Here is a 20,115-nt window from a genome sequence, read left to right on the forward strand (position 1 = left end):
TCCCTGCTCCCTGGAAAGGCTCAGGATCTCTCACAGTGCCAGGAACTACAGGGACATTGTATAAATGTCCACAGAGAGATAGAAGGGCCCTGAGGGAAACAGACGGTCACCATATGACCTCACATTCCAGGCCATTGAGGAGGTTTGGTTCTGCTGTGGTAGCAAGGGAGAGCGTGTGCCATCTTCATCCCTGCAGAAGTCTCTCCAGCTGTTGAGAGGCTTCTGAGGGCTCCTAAGCAACACACACAAAAGCAAGTGCTGCTATATTTGTGACAGGGTTTAAAACATCCACCCTCTGACTGAGGCAGGATCAGCAAGTGAAAATATCCTCCCCAGCAAATCAGAACTACAGACATTACAGATGGGATCAAGTCGCTCAGGAATTCCCTTTGTTCTTAACTTTATATTTCCCTATCAAAGCAGAGCATTTGTCATCATCTTAATGGCCCCTGTTGAGTTTCTAGGCCTAAAAATTCTAATTTCAAATATAAACTAATCTCAAAATACTTACAGATGAAGGGGGCTTGCATATACCATTGATGCCAAAGGATGGAGAGGAACGGGAATTTCTGGGGCCCAAAACTTATTTAATTTGGGAGGCCTTCTTTTTTTTTTTTTTTTTTTTTTTTGTGGTACGCGGGCCTCTCACTGCTGTGGCCTCTCCCCTTGCGGAGCACAGGCTCCGGACACGCAGGCCCAGCGGCCATGGCTTACGGGCCCAGCTGCTCCGCAGCATGTGGGATCTTCCTGGACTGGGGCACGAACCCGTGTCCCCTGCATCGGCAGGCGGACTCCCAACCACTGCACCACCGGGGAAGCCCGGGAGGCCTTCTTTACGGGAAAGAATACACTACGTATAGGGCCTTGGAAAGGACTGGTGCACAAGAGGGGCCCCGGAGCTTCGGCCTCCCCGGCTCTCACAGACCCTGCTCTGTGAAGCTTGCTCCAGGGTGGAGGCCGCTACAGATGGGCCAGGAGTGACCTGCACACTCTCTCTTTGGGGCTGACATGGCCCCACAAGGTGGTTTTCTCATCAGACTCCGCATTGAACCTATCAATTCACTGTCAGTGATGTTCAGATCTTGATGTTCCAACAGACCTTCTGAGGCTGCAGTCTTACCCTTTTGAAGGGATGTCAGGTGCTAAACTCCAATTTTAGCAGGAAGTTCTGATTTCTCAGCATGGACCACGGCAACCTGCAAATTTTGAATCCTGCTGACTAAATGACTCACCCCAGAGTCAACAGGCTTGCAGAGATCCCCATGATTCTTGGAACTGCTGGCCTGCTACTTATAATTCTGCCTCTGAGTTTTCATCCCACTGCAAAATGCATGAAGGGGTGTCATCACGATCACACTGTCCTGAGGAAGGGGCTCCGGCTTTCAGACGAGGGGTCAAGTGGCAGTTGTAAAGCTGAGACTGGGGTGCCTGGAAGTTTGCAGCCGTCGTGCAGATGGCAGCCGCAGAGCTTGGACAAGCAAAGTAGATGCTTTCTGGAACCGTGAAAGCCCCGACCCCGACCACACACATACCCTGAGGCTGTGACAGTATGAGGTTTTGCCAATTCAGCAGCCCCAGGCCAAGACCTGGGGGTCAGGTGACTGCAAAGACAGGTGACTTCAGAAGTCCTGGGAGTGCCCAGCAGCGGTATGTGGATGGGGGAGGTCACGGTTCGCATCTCTTCCCATCTTTGCCTTCACAGAGCTCACGTGGATAACTTGAAACCTGTCATGTGGGCACATTTACACCTTGCATAGTGACAAGCACTATAAATCTAGGCTGCTTTCCCCAGAGAGCCTGCCACCAGCACTGCACTGTCTGACGTGTTCCTCCCCATCCTGCTGCTGGCCTTTTCTGGAAGAGCCGGTGAGCCACTGCCTGCCTCTCTCATTTGCCCTCCCCTCTTCTCTGACCATACTCACTCCTCCACGGCCTCCCCCACCCACCCTGCGGGCCGCCTCCTGAAATGTCGCCTCCCCCAACCCCTACTGCCAAGCAGGACACTCCCCTGGTGGTGAGAGGGTGGCATGCCACCAGGCCCAGCAGGGTCTTCGTCTGTCCCCTGTGTCACTCACAGCGAGTGCCTCTGCCGGCAGAAGTGGGGCTTCCCCAGGCGGCCCCCACACCTCTGTGCGGCATTTCTGTGGATGGGTTTATGATCGGCCCCAGGTGTGCCCTCCTGCACTTTTCCCAGTCCTTCCCACTCTTGACCTCACAGGTGTTTGACTTTTGGCACGGAGGCGGGGTGGTTTTCTGTTTATAATCCAATAAAGTCCTTTTAGAGCACCTTAGAAACAAGGCCAAGTGAGAAAGAGCCGCGCATCCTGAACAAAGCGCCGGACAGGAGCAGGGCCCAGGCGAGCCTGGATAGAGTATACCGGGCCTTCTGAATCTCAGGGGGTACTAAGCTGACATTAGTGAGGATCCTAGCGTGATTTCTAGGAATCCATACTAGTAATTTTCTTTCTCAGCCTGCCCTGGCCCCATCATGGTTAGTATTTTTTAAAAACCAACCTCCAAATGTGACATGTGAAAGCTAAACCCAGTTCTCAGTTTCTGTGTTATTGGCTTCAGACACTGCTGGATCCAGGGGCTTAAAATGATATCATGGGAGATAGTCTCTGTCCTGGCACTGCTGTCCTTTCTCAGTTGACTTTAATCTAGGGACCTCTTGCCACGTACTGGCAAGACTTATATCAAGTCTCTGGGCAACCTGTGGAAAGAAAGCTCCTTCTTCCCAAGGTGAATGAAAGTCTTAGAATTGACTCTTACCTTCCAGGGTTGGGTGATGGATGCACTCCTGGAGCTGGGGTGGAGTTTGGGGTCAGCCCCACGTGACTGGGGGAAGAACACATCCCCAAAAGCTCTCTGGGCGTTGTTACTTGCAGAAGGAGAGAGAGATGGCAGGCAGCAACACACTAGATGCTCACAGAAGCCCTAAGACAGAACAAGGCCAGGGCCCAGCCTAGGGCACTGAACGCAGGAGTCGACTGGGGCACACGCGTGGGCTGAGACAGGAGGAGAGGGCCACCCCAATGTGCCCCTGGTCTCTGTGTGGGAAATGGGTTCTGTGGGGTGACCCCAGTATGACGGGGGTCAGCAGATAGCTTTACAGAAACTCATTCTGCTCATCTCTCTGATTCTAAGTTTCAAGGGTTCTCAACATGCTTGTGTCCCCACCCCAATGACAATGACAGTGAGCCTTCTCTTTCCTTCTCCACCTCCATAGCCCCTCTCTGTCACCTCCTCTTCCCAGTCAGACTTCCAGTATTCCTTCACCTTCCACTTGCTTCTCCACATGGGGCAGGGCACCTTTCTCCCTCCACCACCCTGCACAGAAACTGAGCTTAACAAGGAGGCAAGGAGCAACAGCCCAAGCTGCCCACACGCTCCAGGCCACCTCTTCTCCCTGCTTTTCTTTCAGTCTCAGCTCAGGGCTCCTCCTTCAGAAGGCCTTCCCCAGCTGCCCCAGTCTCTGCCCACACGACTGTGCATGGGCCCCAGACTGGCCTCTGTCACTGAGCTTCTGGAAGTGTATCGTGTTTATCTGTCTTCTCACCAGTCTCCCTTTCAAACATTGAGCTCCCAAGGGCAGGAGCTGTGCCTCCATCACCAGCTACAAGGCCCTCAGATAAAGGTGAGGGATTGGTGTAGGGATGTGTCTGCTCCCTGTGCTTCCCTGACTTGTTTTTACTGAGGCTTTTCTTTTTTTGATTTAATTTATTTATTTTTGGCTGTGTTGGGTCTTCGTTGCTTCACGCAGGCTTTCTCTAGTTGCGGTGAGCAGGGGCTACTCTTCGTTGTGGTGTGCGGGCTTCTTGTTGTCGTGGCTTCTCTTGTTGCAGAGCACAGGCTCTAGGTGCACGGGCTTCAGTAGTTGTGGCTCGCAGGCTCTAAAGCGCAGGCTCAGTAGTTGTGGCACACGGGCTTAGTTGCTCCATGGCATGTGGGATCTTCCTGGACCAGGGCTTGAATCCGTGTCCCCTGCATTGGCAGGCGGATTCTTAACCACTGCGCCACCAGGGAAACCCCTACTGAGGCTTTTCTTAAAGGTGTCTGTTCCCTCATTTGTCTGTCGGCCACTTCCCACCAGCCCATACTGATTCTGAAAACCAGATTTACATATGCATGTGCAAGAAACAATTTTCCAAACCTTCAGAGAAATTGAAAGAACAATGAACACCCATACAGCTTTAGCCTAGATACCTGAGTAGCTAACATGACCAAACGTATTTTTAGGTTATTAGTTCACTGGAAGCTGTGGAAAACCATAAGTTTAGTTATTTTTATGAAGGTATGTAGAACGTGAGACACCTCCCACAGCAATTTGAGCTTGGAATTTGTTCTCTTTGAGAATATGACATTTGCACATTTCAGTGTCTGTCATAAAACTCTAGACTGATGCTATAACCTAAAGAATGTGGGAGCTTGGTGTGTTTAGGTTCAGGTCTCCACATGACAATGTAATAGCGGTGTGACTTTAGGCAGGTTACTTAACCTCTCTGTGCCCCCATTTCCACATCTGTGAAAAAAGGAAAATAATCCTTTACCTTAGAGAGTTGTTGGGAAGGTTAAATGGGTAAAAGCATATGGAGGAGCTAAACCAGAGAATGTGCCCCTTAAATGGGGACTTGCAGGCAGTGGCTGAGGAAGAGAAAAAGGCTCAGAAATTGTGAGTATCCCAACAGTCTCACTTCCTTCCATTAGCCAGGAAATCTCGATAGTAGGTAGAATTTCTTGAAGGGAAGCATTCGATTCTAAGTGGTAGAGCTTTCTCTTTTCGAAGCCTTCCCTGGAGTCCTGTAATCCCCAGCCACTCACTGAGCAGCCACCCTGAGTATGAACCCCCTCTTGGAAGCCATCCTGCTGGAAAGCAGCCCTTCCCAGGTCCCTCGGTTTCTCTTGGTGGTTCCTGTAAGCACAGAGTCCTGAGCATGCACCTCCCCCTTACTGTCCAGGAGAGCCTGCTGGGACCATTGTGTCCTGCAGACGAGGAAGCGGAGGCCGGCATCCCCAGCTGCTTGTGGCCTGACCAGGACTGGACCCACCAGGTCCTAACCCAGCCAGGGGTTCGTGGACTCAGGGTTAACCGAAACCACTTTTGGGTTTCAAGTCTCATTATCCAAAATCGGTATTAAATGTGGGCATTTCATTAATATTTCTGGCCTCATAAGCAGAGAGTAGGGAATGGGATAGAACCTGATTTCGCTGATTGTGGGTTGAGCAGGGTCCCAAGGTAATTGAGAGCATCTGGTTCTCAGGGGACTCTAGCTGCACTGGCAGAGAGCATGGCATTGGACTTGGGGTGCACGGAAAGTTTTATTTTTTGAGTGACATAAAGACTTACTGTCACCCATTTTCATTTGCCACCTCCTCCAAAATGCCAGAGTAGGTTCTAGTTATTTCTTTCTTTCCTAAATAACAAAACAGCACAAAAAAACAGAATTTCACTGCAGAATGCTCCCTCATGAGAACCACATGACTCTAAAACCTAAGTGAGGAAACAACAAAGAAAGTCACTGGTGAGCACTCAGATAATAATAGCTTGTGTGGAAAACCAAATCTTTGCTATGGCCAATCAGCAAGATGTCGATTCCTTGTCAGTTCCAACACACTTTGTACGGAGTGTGAGAGAGCAAAATGTGAACCCAGCAAAGGCCACAAAGCTGAGGGTGGGAGGGCCCCCACCACCCACAAGACATCAGCTCACTGTTACTACCACGCCTGTAGGCGGCTCAGGCTTCCAGACGCTCGTGTTTGATAGAATGACACCTGTTTCTTGAAGGAGCATCTGCTTTACTAATCCAGGGCTATCAAATCCTTGAGGGGCATTGGAGTTAGGCTGCCCTCTAAAAAGCCCCAGGTGGGTAAGAGTAAAATGAAGGATGAATTTTGCTAAAGCTACAAATCCTGTTTTGTAGCCTTGGACACGTTAAAATAGAATCTGTTCATCTGGTGGAAAACCCCCTACTCTGTACATCTCGTGAAATGTGATTGGGCTGTGGCTGTCTCCATTCTCTGGCACTCCTCCCCGCACCCCCCACGGAGTAAGCTGATTCTGAGACAGTGGCCCATGCTCAAGAGGTGCAGGAGTCACGACAGCTCTCTCTCGGAGGGTCCTGGGGTCAGGAGCTGTTCTCTCCCTGTGAGCCAGGCTTCTGTTCTCAAAGAAAGCTCCCTTTCTCTCACTGCAGGCCTCCCTCTTCTCTGCTGTGGAGGTAGAGAGTGAGACCTCCAACCCACCGCTCAGGACACCCTGACTCCCTTCAAAGACAGACTGACTCCCCCGATTCCATGGTGTTCCATTTTCTTTCTAGCTCTCAAAGACTCCAGCAAGAGATCCATCAACAGTGACTGGAAGATAGAGCTCCCCGGAGAGTTCCAGATTGCAGGCACGACCGTCCGCTATGTTAGAAGGGGCCTGTGGGAGAAAATTTCCGCCAAGGGACCAACCAAAATGCCTCTGCATTTGATGGTAATTTGCCGTGCTTTTGCATTTGTCTTGAGACCACCGGCTCCAAGAGGTCTACCAGTTGACTTGTTCCCTGAGACCCTGTGGGCAGGAGGTACACTTGGTTCCTGGTGGTTTGCCTGGCCACCTGCTGCTCAAGTCTCTCTCTTGGTCTTTTCTTATCTAATCCCTTTGCCACATGCTTCAAAATTCTGCCCTCTCAAAATTTTGCCCTAGCTCTTTACTGGCAGAACTCCCATCTTTTCCAAAAGGAACCACCTCCAGGAAGGAAATGCTTAGCCATGTGGCCGCCAGGGAGACTTGACATTATTAAGCAGACAGCCCCACTCACAGTCTATGTTTTTTTTTTGTTTGTTTGTTTGTTTTGCGGTACGCGGGCCTCTCACCACTGCGGCCTCTCCCGTTGCGTAGCACAGGCTCCAGACGCACAGGCCCAGCGGCCATGGCCCACGGGCCCAGCTACTCCGCGGCATGTGGGATCCTCCTGGACCGGGGCACGAACCCATGCCCCCTGCATCGGCAGGCGGCCCCCAACCACTGCACCACCAGGGAAGCCCCACAGTCTATGTTTTAATATCAGATGGCTTAGATTTGCCCCACAGTTTGTATATCCACATCGGAAACTACCTTTTGGAAATGAACTGTTGACACTGTTTCCAAACCAATACCACTCAGGTTTTCCAGACTCTGCTTGCCACAAGGATTCAGGAATCAAGGGAGAACCAGATTCTACAGGCCTATTCAGTCCCCAGGTGGTCTCGAGAAATTGTACAATCAGGCCAGATCAGGGCACTCTGGTCTTGTGTGTTGTCTCAGGGAGGACCCCATGCAAACCACTGAAACATCCGGTTATGCTGCCTTTTAAGAATATGAAAGATCTCCAGGGACAGGAATGCCACCGTTGCCTTCTCAGGGTTTAGGACTTCTCGTGACTAACTTTTGATAGCTTGTAATTATTGAATCCATGTCTCCTTCCAAAGAATGGGAGTTGTGACAGCTTGTGTGTCTGCAATCAAAGCACATTTTGTCCTCCATGCCTGCCAAAGTCTCTACTTGGAAGTTCTTATCTCCCCATTAATTTGTGGTCACTGGCAACCTGCAGCTGTTCAAGATTAGGTGACACCCAAGAGATTCCCAGACTACTTCCCAGGGACTCTCCTGAGGAGACCAGCTCTACATGTGAGCAGAGATGTCACCCACAATGGCCCTAACCCTGTTACAATTTCTGATAAGAGTAAGGGGAGCCAGTTTCCACAGATGACATAAACTGTCCAGAAATCTATCAGTGCAACACTCCACACACTAAATCTACTGCAGGTATATACTTGCAAGTTGATTTCTGGGACCTCAGGACCGGTACCTAAATCATTTCTCTGTGATTAGATTGTTTCCTAATCTAAGTCATTGGAACAAATCCTCCTGTCCTGAGTTAAAAGCAGTCATTCAGAGGGACTAAAAGAGGAAGTAAAAGACAAGATAAAACCCAAGATAGCAGCATCACCTTTAGCATGTGAATTTGCTTTTCTAGCAAACACCAAGATGGGCCTATTTCCTTTCTTTCCCAAAAGCTTTCATAAACTGTGAGTGAATCGTCAGCCCATAAAAGCAAATGCACAGCCTGGATTCATTCAGACCATAATAAACAAAACTCTGGGAAAGCAATAACTACCACAGCTGAAGTTCCTGCCCTCTTGAACATTAATCACTTTTCTCTCTTGAAATACAATTGTTACTACCAGTTTTTAAACCTAGAACCGAGAGGAGCCCATCTGCCTCTGAAGGAAAATCCATTGTCCCCTAACTGAGGTGTGCACATTGCTTGCAGGGTCAGGAGCGCCCGTAGAGCCACGGGGACCTGCATTTGAAAGCAATTATGCACACGCATACAAATTATACGTGGCTACAAAATTGCATGAAATTGGTTTCATATGGATTCTCAATTCACCAGTCTTATTCCCATACTGAGATAATAAAGATCTCTTTTAAAGCCTTTTTTTTTTTTAAACTGGAGGCATTTTTCCAAATGCATTACTGCAAGTCTCTTTCTTGGAGAAGTGGATGTTTATTCAGTTTGGGCTGCTCTTAGCACCCCACCCCACCCCGCCTGCAACTGCAGCCCTTGGAGGGCTGGGAGATGCTTGGGAGGGAGGACGGCTCCTGTTGTCCAGCACACCGTCCACCTGGCCTCCCCAGGTCAGGTGGAGCACCCTCTGCCTCCAGCTCCTGCGGGCCGGCTCTCCCAGACCCCGGGCTGGAAGTGAAGTTGCTAGCTGCTTAGACCCAGGACTGCCCCCTGGTTCCAAGCGTAGCCTAAGGACATACCACCCACAGCCAGGCCACTTGAAGCTCCCACAAGAGTGCTTCTTTTGCACCATTACATACACATAGTGAAATAAAGCCAGTAGAGCACGTCTCTCTCTACAGGGCTAGAAACATGCATTACCAAACAAAGAGCAGGCCCTTCCAGTTCCCACTTACCAGGATTGCAGAACCAGGGGTCCCCAAGCTGCACGATGATGGCTCCTCTCCCCTCACTCCCAGCTTTAAGCCCTGCGCCAGGCTGTGCCACCCCGTGGGCATCGTCATCATCCTAGCTCCCATGGCAGCAGGAAGGCTCCTACATCCTTGACGGGCATCCCCAAGATTCCCCTGCAGGGGGCTGTGTCTACTCTTGAGCCTGCCTTACACATAGCAGTGACTGGTGCTCGGGGTGTGAAGAGTGGTGTTCATTTTCAAAGTAGAGTAACCCTACTGGTTCAGATGCCTGTTTAAGAAAAGCAGTATATTTGTGTCTTTCTCCCTGTAAGGGCAGCTTCGTGGGTGACTGTGGGAACGGGTACTTTGCTCTGCCTGGAGCAGCTCTCCATGTAAAGTGCAGTTAGAGCCCACAGATTTGCTAATCCCCAATCCCTCTTCTAAACCAGTCCTCTCTCCAGTGGAAAAGAGTAGAACTCCCTGCTGATGGTTTACATAGGCTCCTGCCCTGAATTTGAGTATCTAGGGAACCCAAGACTGAAATAAAGGTGTGCCCCTGGAATGAACCTGTTTTGAAACCCTGAAAAGAACAGGTTACCCCTGGTAGGGAGACAGCCACAGCACAGCTTGGCTTGCAAGTTCAGCAACCCTGGGAGCTTTCGCTTTATTTCAAAATGGTCTTTTATTTTGCTGCTGATCCAGGTGTTGTTATTTCATGACCAAAACTATGGAATTCATTACGAATACACCATTCCCGTAAACTACACTGCTGAAAATCAAAGTGAACCAGAAAAACCGCAGGACTCCTTGTTCATCTGGACCCACAGCAGCTGGGAAGGTTGCAGTGTGCAGTGCGGAGGAGGTGAGCAGTAGGGTCATGGGCTCATGGGGTGTGGGTTTTTGTCAAACAGAGAAGTGAATTCAGGGCACTCCGTGGCGGGTACACAGAGCCTTGGAAAGGCTGGCCACATAACCTGTATTTCCATGGAATGTAACCACATCCCACTGCAAATCTCTCTGCAAAACACTTGGGCAGAGTCTTCCAAACTCCTCCATGCTGGAGTTGTGCCCAGCTTTGCCTATGGCATGGGGCCCTTGGATGCTGATCCGAGTGGAGGTTTGGCCGATGAATGGTTGTGTCACAAGTGTGACAGGTGACCCTGGGAATGAACAGAACAGACTTCCATCTGTTGCTGTTTGGTAGAGGGGCACTGGAAGATGTTTCTGACCCTCAAATACCCTTTCCTTTTTGCCCCAGTGGCCAATGGAAATACAGGGAAACCAATGGGACCAACAGTAATACAATGGAAAGAAAAAGTCCTCCAACTCCAGTGAAACGTTCAGAGCCTGAGTCCTGGCTTCATGATTTGCCTCCATATATTAGCAGATGATTTATTCTCTCTATACTGATCAGCCCTCATGCTCACTGCAGGGAGGAGACTCAAATACTGCAAAAATCAATATGAGCAAAAGGCATCGTAGTCATTACTGTGTTGTTTAGGAGGAGCGGTTGGAAGCATTCTGAACTCTTAGCCAGCAGCCCCCTTAGTACAGCGTACTCTATCACCCTGACGGGACACACAGGGGGGTGATGGGGGATGGATGCAGGATGGGTGAATTTTGATGGACACAGAGTTAGAACAGAAGGTTGACCTGGATTCTGGAATGCTAACCCAGAGGGTGGGCTGGCAGGTGGGACCTGGGCATGGCCTCACCGACACTCAGTCCTGCGGAGCTGATGGCACCGACCTTTTCCACTGGGGCAGCTTGCTACAAAGTAAGCGTGGCCCAAATGGAAGAGTTAGCAGGCTCCGTTGGCTGGGGGGCAAGGGGGTACTGTTCTGCTGCTGTCGCTACTGGCATCCTTTTATGGCTCCCTGACTGCCAGCTCCCTGACCTGCAGTCCAAACAGAAATCTGGCTTGAGGCATCTCCGTGCTTTTTATGCTTACACAAGTTGAGGGCTCCATAATTTTGAGTCATTTCTTCATGACAAATTCCCCAGGAGACAGATTGATTTAGGAGTGTGGGATCCATATAGTCGTGCTTGACTTCCTGTTAATCTTTTATTATGACACTTCCCAAATAATAACAATAGGAATATAGCTAACATGAAGTGTTAACCCCTGCCAGGTTCTGTTCTAAGCATTTTATATGTATCAATTCATTTTAACCATCCCTAAAGCACCCTAAGGCATAGGGAAGTTAAGCGAGTCAGTCCAGTGGAGGAAACAAAGGCACAGAAACGTGAGGGCTAAGTAGCAATCCTGTGCTCACTGTGCTAGTGAGTAAGCCAAGTCTGAACCCAGACAGCCTGACTCCAAAGGCCGCCCTCCTAGCTCCCAATCATTCGCCCCCACTCCTAACAAAGTCATGGTCAACTAGTGTGCAGGGTGCTTTGGGAACACCCAAAAGAATGACTACATCCAGCTCGGGTGACCGGTTAGTGAAGCTTCCCAAGAGCACGTGAGGCTTAGGCACGAGCGGCAGTTGATGGAGAGACAAATTCTCAGGTTGGGTCTGTGTCCTTCAGACTAGCCTTCCTGTTTCTCACTTCTCTCCAGCAAGTAGGAGTTCTGTAATAAGTAGCCATCATCTCTGGTGAGGGCTGATATACAGTTGTTTAATGAAGACCAGATCTCCATAGACTTTAAACATCAAATGAACAGACACAGAGATTGGCAATCTTTGTTGGAAATTAAAGACCCAAATCACAACTTTGACCTCAGTGAACCCCAAGCTTTCCAAGGACATGGCTGATCTAAAGTGTTGCTTCTTTCTGATCCTGTTCTAGAATCTTTCTCCTGCCCCATGCTGCCCCTGCCATGTCTTACACACCCTCATCCCAAAGATTATGGTTCTCCCTCTCTGACAAACAACAAGGCATTACAATAGTCACTTTAAATGACAAACTGATCAAAAGATGCACCTGAACACTCCTCCATAAGGTGAATGAATGGCCTTACCAGGTGTGTGTACCACGACCTCTCAGTTCTGTGTGGTTTGGTTTCCAGGGGAACGCAGAACCATCGTGTCCTGCACACGGATTGTTAACAAGACCACGACTCTGGTGAACGACAGTGACTGCCCTCAAGCCAGCCGTCCGGAGCCCCAGATCCGAAGGTGCAACTTGCACCCATGCCAGTCACGGTAAGGAGCTGTGTTCTCAAACTTGGACCCTCCAGGGTAAAACAGCAACGCCCATGAATGGGGGATGGTGATGCACAGTTAATACCACAGTCTTGGTCTGTGTTCCATTGTTGTTGCTGAGTGATTTCTGCTTGCTCAAAATACTGAATTTCTGGCTAAACCAGAACTTTGATAGAAATGTACAGTGCTCACTGGAAGGCGTCTCATAGTGGGCCATTAAGACCATCTCGTGAAAAAAGAAATAGCCATCCCGCACACTTTCAACTGGTACGTGTCAACTCCTCCTGCAAATTACCGTGTCTTGGAGAAAAAGGAAATCAGTGTCATAGTATGAGCACCCGTGAGTAGGTGTACATAAGTTAGTGTTTGTGATTGGTCTATTTCAGTGGCTGAAATTAATGTCAGTAAGTTATTTGTTGTTTGGGATCCATCAGAACTTCTGTTTCCAACCCTAGCTTTCATGGCCGTGTACTTGTGTGCTCTGAAGTGAATTCTCTTGAGTTGTCAGCTGAGAAGAATTGTGTGAAATGTGTTCATCAGTTAAGCCTCCTTATTTCCACTTTAGTGGGTCTTTGCATCTGACTCTGTTATATTATGTAATATCACTGGCCTCCCGTTCTGCCCTGGGTTGAGGTGCATGGATTTTGTTTTGTGGTTCTGTGTATCAGGTTAGGCATGTTTAGCTTTTGTAAGGAGGCTGGACTTTTAACCTGGCAGTTTTTTGGGTTTCTTAAGCTTGATCCGTACCACTTGCCTGGTGAAAAGGTTTCACAAAGCATTTAGTTTTCGTGCTGACCCTCTTTTCTTTGTCAAACTGGTAAAATGTGTATGAATGAAAGCGGGAAGACAGGAAGGAAAGTGAGGTGAGACTTGTTTCATTGATTTTATGTGGTCCTTTTAAATTAAGAATGAAATCCTACCCTAATGCTGATGGCCATGAGGAACAGCTCACTTCTGCAAGTCCTGAGCATGCTGGGTGTGAACAGCCATCCAGCAAACCTATCAGTTGATTGATCAATCTATCCATCAGTCAATCAATCACACACATGTGGGGCCAAAGAAGGAAGGACTTGCAAGCATGAAGACTTAAATAGCAGACAAACCACAGTCCCTTTTCCTGAAAGCAGAGACAGCTGGTTCTTGTGATATGATTAGAAAGGAGAATAAGTGACTCTAGAAGAGGAGAGGTCAGCATGGGTTCAAGGGCATGATTGAGCAAGAAAAATCCTAGGGACCCATTCAAGAATCATATTTTACAGTCATTTATATTTTTATATTGTTTTAGTATCAAAATATTTTTAAGTTATGCACAGAAATGAAATATATGAAACATGAAATCAGAGTTGCTCTGATTGAATTGAGATGTATATATAATGGGGAAGAGTAGCCCAGTGTACTCGGCCTTCCCCTCATCTCACAGTAGGCCCACAGGACCTCTGTGAAACACCAAGGAATAAAGTTTAAAAACTGGCAGTCAATGATTCTGCTTCCCATAATGACGGAGTAGCTCGTATTGGACCAAACCTCAGTATTCTCCTAGAATGATACTCTAGAGCTGTGCTGATCAATATGGTAGCCACTAGCTAGTCCAAATCAAGATGTGTTTTAAATGTAAAATACATACCAGACTTCAAAGATTTAATATAGAAAGATATTGTAAAATATCTTAATAATTTTTAATATTGATTACATGTTGAAATAATTACATTTTGAATACATTGGGTCAAATACAATATATTATTAAAATTTATTAATATGTTAAAGTCACCTGTTTTACTTTTTAAATATGGATAGTAGAAAATTAAAATTACATATGTGGCTCATGTTTTATTTCTATTGAACAGCACTGCTGTAGATTAACATAACATGTGCAATGTTCAGGATACAATTCAAAATTACTAGACATACAAGGAAACAGAAAAATGTGACCCATAGTCATGAGAGAAGGCAATTAATGGAAACTGACTCCAAAATGACATGTATGTTGGTATTAGCAGACAAGAATTTCAAAGCAGCTATTGTAATTATGCTCAAAGACATAAGGAAAAATATGATCATAATCAATGAACACATATGAAATCTTAGCAGCAAAAAGGAGACACTAAACAGGAACCAAATTTTAGGACTAGAAAATACAGTATCTGAAATTTTTAAAAAATCACTTGATGGGTCTAACAATAGAAATTATCCAATCTGGAAAATGGAAAGAAAAGATTGTTGATAATTTACCTGTGGGAAAATATCAACCATTTTAAATAAGTATAATTGGAATCACAGAAGGAGAGGAGAGGAAGAATGGACCAGAAAATCATCAATGAATTAAAAACAACCAAAAATTGCCTAGAGTTAATAAAAGACGGAAGAGGGGTCACATCCTGAGTACTTCAGCTAGAGCCAGATGAATTCAAGAAAGCTCCATAACAAAGCTCTCTAATCATTACACTAAGTGGGTTGATGAAACACCTTTATGATTTTGCCACCCATAGATTTTCTAGGAGAAGACTTTGTTGCACTGCAAAACTAACCAGAAAATCATGTAGAAAAACACCTACGGAAGAGTCACATGAACAAGCAAGAGTTAACAAAGGTGCAGACTACATATTGGTGCCATGGAGCTGCTCTAAGCTTGGACAAAGAACGTTGAGCTTGTGTGTGTGACTCCAGAGTGCTCAGAGAGCCCGGGCCTGCAGTCTCACCATGTTTGAACACAAGTTCAAGCCAAACACACTTTAGATTAAAACTTAACTTCAGAAGCACATTCTTAGTGTCTCCTTAGAACAAGGGTCAGCAAACTTTTACTGTAAAGGGCTAGATAGTAAATATTTTTGCTTTGTAGGCCATATTCGATCTCTGCTGTCTATTTTTCTTTTTGTTTTATAATCCTTTTAAACATATAAAAACCATTCTTAGCTCCTGGGCTGTACAATCTGCAGGCCAGACTTGGCGCATGAGTGATAGTTTGCTGGCACTGCCTTAAGTTATTATCTACCATGGTTTTGCCCACTGAGATGTTGGGATCACAGCCTCAGCATGAGCCCAAGCTCTGAAGGTACCACCTCAGGGAATGCATTCTCTTATTACACAAAGGAGGGCACATTGTTATACTGAGTTACTTTTTATTGACCAATCATTCAGTATTGTTTTTAAAACCATCCAGCATGGCCCTCAGCACACAGTACAAAGTCAGTAATTTCATTTATTCAAAACGTGTTTATTGAGCATCTTCTCATTCACTAGATCTTGTTCTCGGTACCAAGGTATTTAGAGGTGAGAAAGACAGGCAAGGTCTTTACTCTCAGGTAACTTGATAAATACTAGGTTTCTCCCTCCCACCACTCTCCTTTCTGTTCCACCCCCTTTCATCCCCTTCCCAACTCTGTAAAGTCATGTGGATCAGACTTAAAGAATGAATGGAATTTCCAAAAGCAGAGGAGAAAATAAAATTGATAAAAGAGAAGACAGCACCTGGAATTTGCCTCAGAGCCTAGAAAAGAAATGCCTGGATGCCTACTCTAGTCTGGTTTTATTTGCTGGTTTGTTTATTTGTTTATTTTGAACCATCTGATTTTGTAACTGTTTCTTAAAGTGGACACATGGAAGTGAAGTGTCATGACTCATCAAAGAGTATTTATTGTTTGGCTAAAGAAACGTGCAATTTGGGCTTCCCTGGTGGCGCAGTGGTTGAGAATCCGCCTGCCAATGCAGGGGACACGGGTTCAAGCCCTGGTCCGGGAAGATCCCACATGTCGTGGAGCAACTAAGCCCGTGTGCCACAACTACTGAGCCTGTGCTCTAGAGCCCATGAGCCGCAACTGCTGAGCCCGCATGCCACAACTCCTGAAGCTCGTGCGCCTAGAACCTGTGCTCCGCAACAAGAGAAGCCTGCGCACCTCAACGAAGAGTAGCCCCCGCTCGCTACAACTAGAGAAAGCCCGCGTGCAGCAATGAAGACCCAATGCAGCCAAAAATAAATAAATAAATAAATATATTAAAAAAAAAAAAAAAGAAACGTGCAATTTGATAGATTTTAAAGCTCTTGCAAATGCCAGTTTTATTTATTTATATACACACACATACATACACAATATACGTATATGTGTATATATATATATTATGTACAGATATTATATATATATATATATACACACACACACAAACATATTTGGACAGTAAAACTTGAGTTACTGAATAGCATGATCTAGTTGTCATGAATCTTTCTTAAAACTATAGAGTAATATGGATTTAGGCTAGTAAGTGAAAAAGAGTAAAGAGATTGATCTTAGAAAATGAGTGCTAGACAATCAGAGAGAGACGTAATCCATAAGTGGAAACTGAACTTGGTTCAGGGGGTGGGGTTTGGAGAAGTGTGGGGTCTGGAGAAAAAATGGGTGCTTCAGGGGGTTGGGGGTGGACATGATTAGAAGACAGAGCCTGTCAGCTGGAAGAAGAGCCCAGAACCCAATGGTGTAAACTTTATTTAAAAAGCCAAAATGCAGCACGCTGTTGAACCTGGCAAGGTGAAGGAGACTTTCTATATTATTTTTACTCTTTGACCTTTAAGCAAACAGAGATGGTTGTCTTTTTCCCTTGTTTTTCTTTATTTCCCCTGATTCCCCCTTTAATTTTCTTCAACCCTCTTTTTCCACTGAGTTCCTGACAGTTTCCTTTACCTTCCCAATTCACACCATTAACACCTCTTTATTCTAATCCTGCCCCTCACTCTGTGGATACTTCTCTCAAACCCTGCCATAACCATGTGGAGTCTGGAATCTGACACACAGGGCAGATGGCCTCTCTCCAGTATCTTGTACAGCAGCACAAACATATCGACAAACCTGGACCTGACATTGGCAGGAGAGGATGAAATCACAGATCAGCTCAGCTGTCATGACTATGGCCAGCAGCCTTCACCTTGCTGACTACTGTCTGCAGGGAAGTGGCCCTGCCATCATCTGGCATCCAGAGAGTAGCCCTGTGTGCTAGCTCCTTAAGACCCAGTTCCAGGTTGTCCTGGAGCAAGGAGGGGGACTATGACAGGGAGATGGGCTCATTCTGGAACATATAGCTCATGCTTCACCAGATTTAATATTTTGCAGTCTTTTAGAGCTTATTGGCTACTTGAAAAGGCTATTCTGAGCCATTAGATATTTCCCTATCATATTTATGATTTGAACTTCTTCCTAGGCAGTATATACGGTACTGTACATTGAATTAGGGTGATTCAAAAAAGAATATTCAATATCTTACTGGCAATTGAATTGGATAGTTGTCTGCAAGGAAGTGTATTTGGATTTTAAATTTGTCCTCTTTGCTCAATTTTGCTCAGTTTGCCTTATTTTAGGTTAAAACCAAATGGAATCCCTCATGTTTTTATGAAAGCATGGTCTGTGTGTGTATGTGCTCCTGACTTAAGAATGAAGCCTGTAACACGTGGCTCTTAAGGGACTGCCAAAATCTGAAAAGATACCATTGTTTAATCCATTTCTAGCTGGTATGAAACTTAAAGCTTTTCTTTCCTGCTTTCCTCTAAAATAAAATAGGTAAATCTAATTGTCACTCCTCTGTTCACCATGCCTTGAATGTGGGAGTCTGGAGGAGGCCGCCGGTGGCACTGCCTGCCCCATGTTTCAGAACAGAGCCTGCAACTCAGGACTGCTCACCAGTAGGGAGGGCAAGGCCTAGGGTTGTATGTCCCCACAGGTCAGCAGTAAGAGCCTAGGAATCTCTAGAGTGGGGCTCCCATCTCTCAGGCTCGGCCCACTCTCCAGATACTTGGACATGTGGCCAGAGGTTTGGGATAAGGGGTGCCCCACAGTCCATGTGAAATAAAGAAAAAGTGCCTGAGGGGAAAAATGAATAGCATTAGTGATCTATTATATGGCTAATAGGTAGTATGTGAATGGTGAGGAAAAATTTAGTTGAAAGAATTCCAGAACTTCTTTCTGATACTACCCAAATTCTAGAACCTCACTTGTATTTAAATTAAATAGTAAAGTTTTGAAGCCTTTACTTATTTGTCTAAAGTAGGAAACATTCCAAATGGAGAAAGAAAGCATTTCAGAGTCTTGTCTTGAATTTAAAACTTCTGTTTTCTTCTTTTCCTCCATACCTAAACCCTTTGATCATTTGAACATCCCTCCCTTTGATCATTACAGAGGACAAGAGAATTCCCAGATACCAGTTTCACAGGTAACCAAATTCTCCCGTTCAGTAATGCTTTGCTTGTGGACCCTGGGGCCCATTAAGAGGTCCTTCCTTCTCTTGGGCTTCCCTGGTGGCACAGTGGTTGAGAGTCCGCCTGCCGATGCAGGGGACACGGGTTTGTGCCCCGGTCGGGGGTTGGGGGGGGGCCGTGAGCCATGGCCACTGAGCCTGCGCATCCGGAGCCTGTGCTCCGGAACGGGAGAGGCCACGACAGTGAGAGGCCCGCATACCACAAAAAAAAAAAAAAAGAGGTCCTTCCCTTTTCCGAGTTATTAAGCACTCGATATTTGCATTTGATTTTTATGTCACAATTACAGGAAAGGAAAAAATACAATTAGAATTCAAGAACAGAAAGGAATTTTGGAAAGTCACAAATTCATGAAAATTAAACAAAACACTTCCTAAATGACCAGTGGGTGAAAGAGAAACCATAGAAAATTCAGAAAGTGCTTTCAGATGAATGAAAATGAAGTCACAAAGTTTAGAGAATGCAGCTAAAGCAATCTTTAGGGAGAAGTGTATAGCTGTAAACATCTGTATTAAAAAAGATGAGGAATCCCTGGTGGTCCACTGCTTAGGACTCCACGCTTCCGCTGCAGGGGGCACAGGTTTGATCCCTGGTCCGGGAACTAAGATCCCGCATGCTACATGGTGTGGCCGATAAGATAAAATAAAATTAAATAAAAATTTCAAGTCAATAATTAACCTTCCACATTAAGGCACTGGAAAAGAACAGCAATTAAACCTAAAAGAAGCAGAAGGAAAGAAATAATAAAGATTAAAGCAAAAATTAATGACATAGAGAATAGAAAAATAATAGAGAAAGATCAGTGAAATCAAAAGTTGATTACATGAAGGGAACAAAAAATTGACAAACATTTAGCTTAATTGACAAGAAGAAAATGAGAGAACACTTAAATTGCTAAAATCAGAAATGAAAGAGGAGACATTGCTACAGAGCTTGCAGAAATAAAATAGATTGTAAAGGAATACTATGAACAGTTATATGCCAATGAACTGTACATCAGTAAATTAGATAATGAACATGAAATGGACAAACTCCTAGAAAGATGCAAACTACCAAAACTAAATAAAGAATAGAAAGAATAGACCTGTAACAAGCAAAGAGATTAAATTACTAATCAAAAATTTTCCACAAGGAAGAGCCCAGGACTAGAACTCTTCACTTATGAATTCTACCAAATATTTATTTTTTTTATTATTTTTTTTAATATTTATGTATTTATTTTCTTATTAGTCATCAGTTTTATACACATCAGTGTATACATGTCAATCCCAATCTCCCAATTCATCACAACACAACCCCCACCCCCCGCCACTTTCCCCCCTTGGTGTCCATATATTTGTTCTCTACATCTGTGTCTCAATTTCTGCTCTGCAAACTGGTTCATCTGTACCATTTTCTAGGTTCCACATATATGCGTTAATATACGATATTTGTTTTTCTCTTTCTGACTTACTTCAATCTGTATGATAGTCTCTAGATGCATCCATGTCTCTACAAATGACCCAATTTCATTCTTTGTACTGCTGAGTAATATTCCATTGTATATATGTACCACATCTTCTTTATCCATTCGTCTGTCGATGGGCATGTAGGTTGCTTCCATGACCTGGCTATTGTAAATACTGCTGCAATGAACATTGGAGTGCATGTGTCTTTTTGAATTATGGTTTTCTCTGGGTATATGCCCAGTAGTGGTATTGCTGGCTCATATGGTAATTCTATTTTTAGTTCTTTAAGGAACCTCCATACTGTTCTCCATGGTGGCTGCATCAATTTACATTCCCACC

At 45.7% G+C, this 20,115-nt stretch overlaps 1 protein-coding gene across 7 annotated transcripts in view; it reads left to right on the top strand.

The window, feature by feature from the left end:
* Nucleotides 1–20,115, top strand: part of ADAMTS17 (ADAM metallopeptidase with thrombospondin type 1 motif 17) — a 349,273-nt gene that overhangs the window by 271,389 nt on the left and 57,769 nt on the right. For all 7 annotated transcript variants that reach the window (XR_009541664.1, XM_060155566.1, XM_060155578.1 and 4 more), the window contains 3 exons: nt 6,318–6,475; nt 9,650–9,809; nt 11,961–12,096. Coding sequence is in view for 6 of the 7 variants with exons in the window: in XM_060155566.1 (XP_060011549.1) it covers nt 6,318–6,475; nt 9,650–9,809; nt 11,961–12,096 (454 nt within the window). In the remaining variant the exon portion in view is untranslated. The remainder of the gene's footprint in view (nt 1–6,317; nt 6,476–9,649; nt 9,810–11,960; nt 12,097–20,115) is intronic.

The sequence above is a fragment of the Lagenorhynchus albirostris genome, chromosome 1 (genome assembly GCF_949774975.1).
Source record: "Lagenorhynchus albirostris chromosome 1, mLagAlb1.1, whole genome shotgun sequence".
NCBI lineage: Eukaryota > Metazoa > Chordata > Mammalia > Artiodactyla > Delphinidae > Lagenorhynchus > Lagenorhynchus albirostris.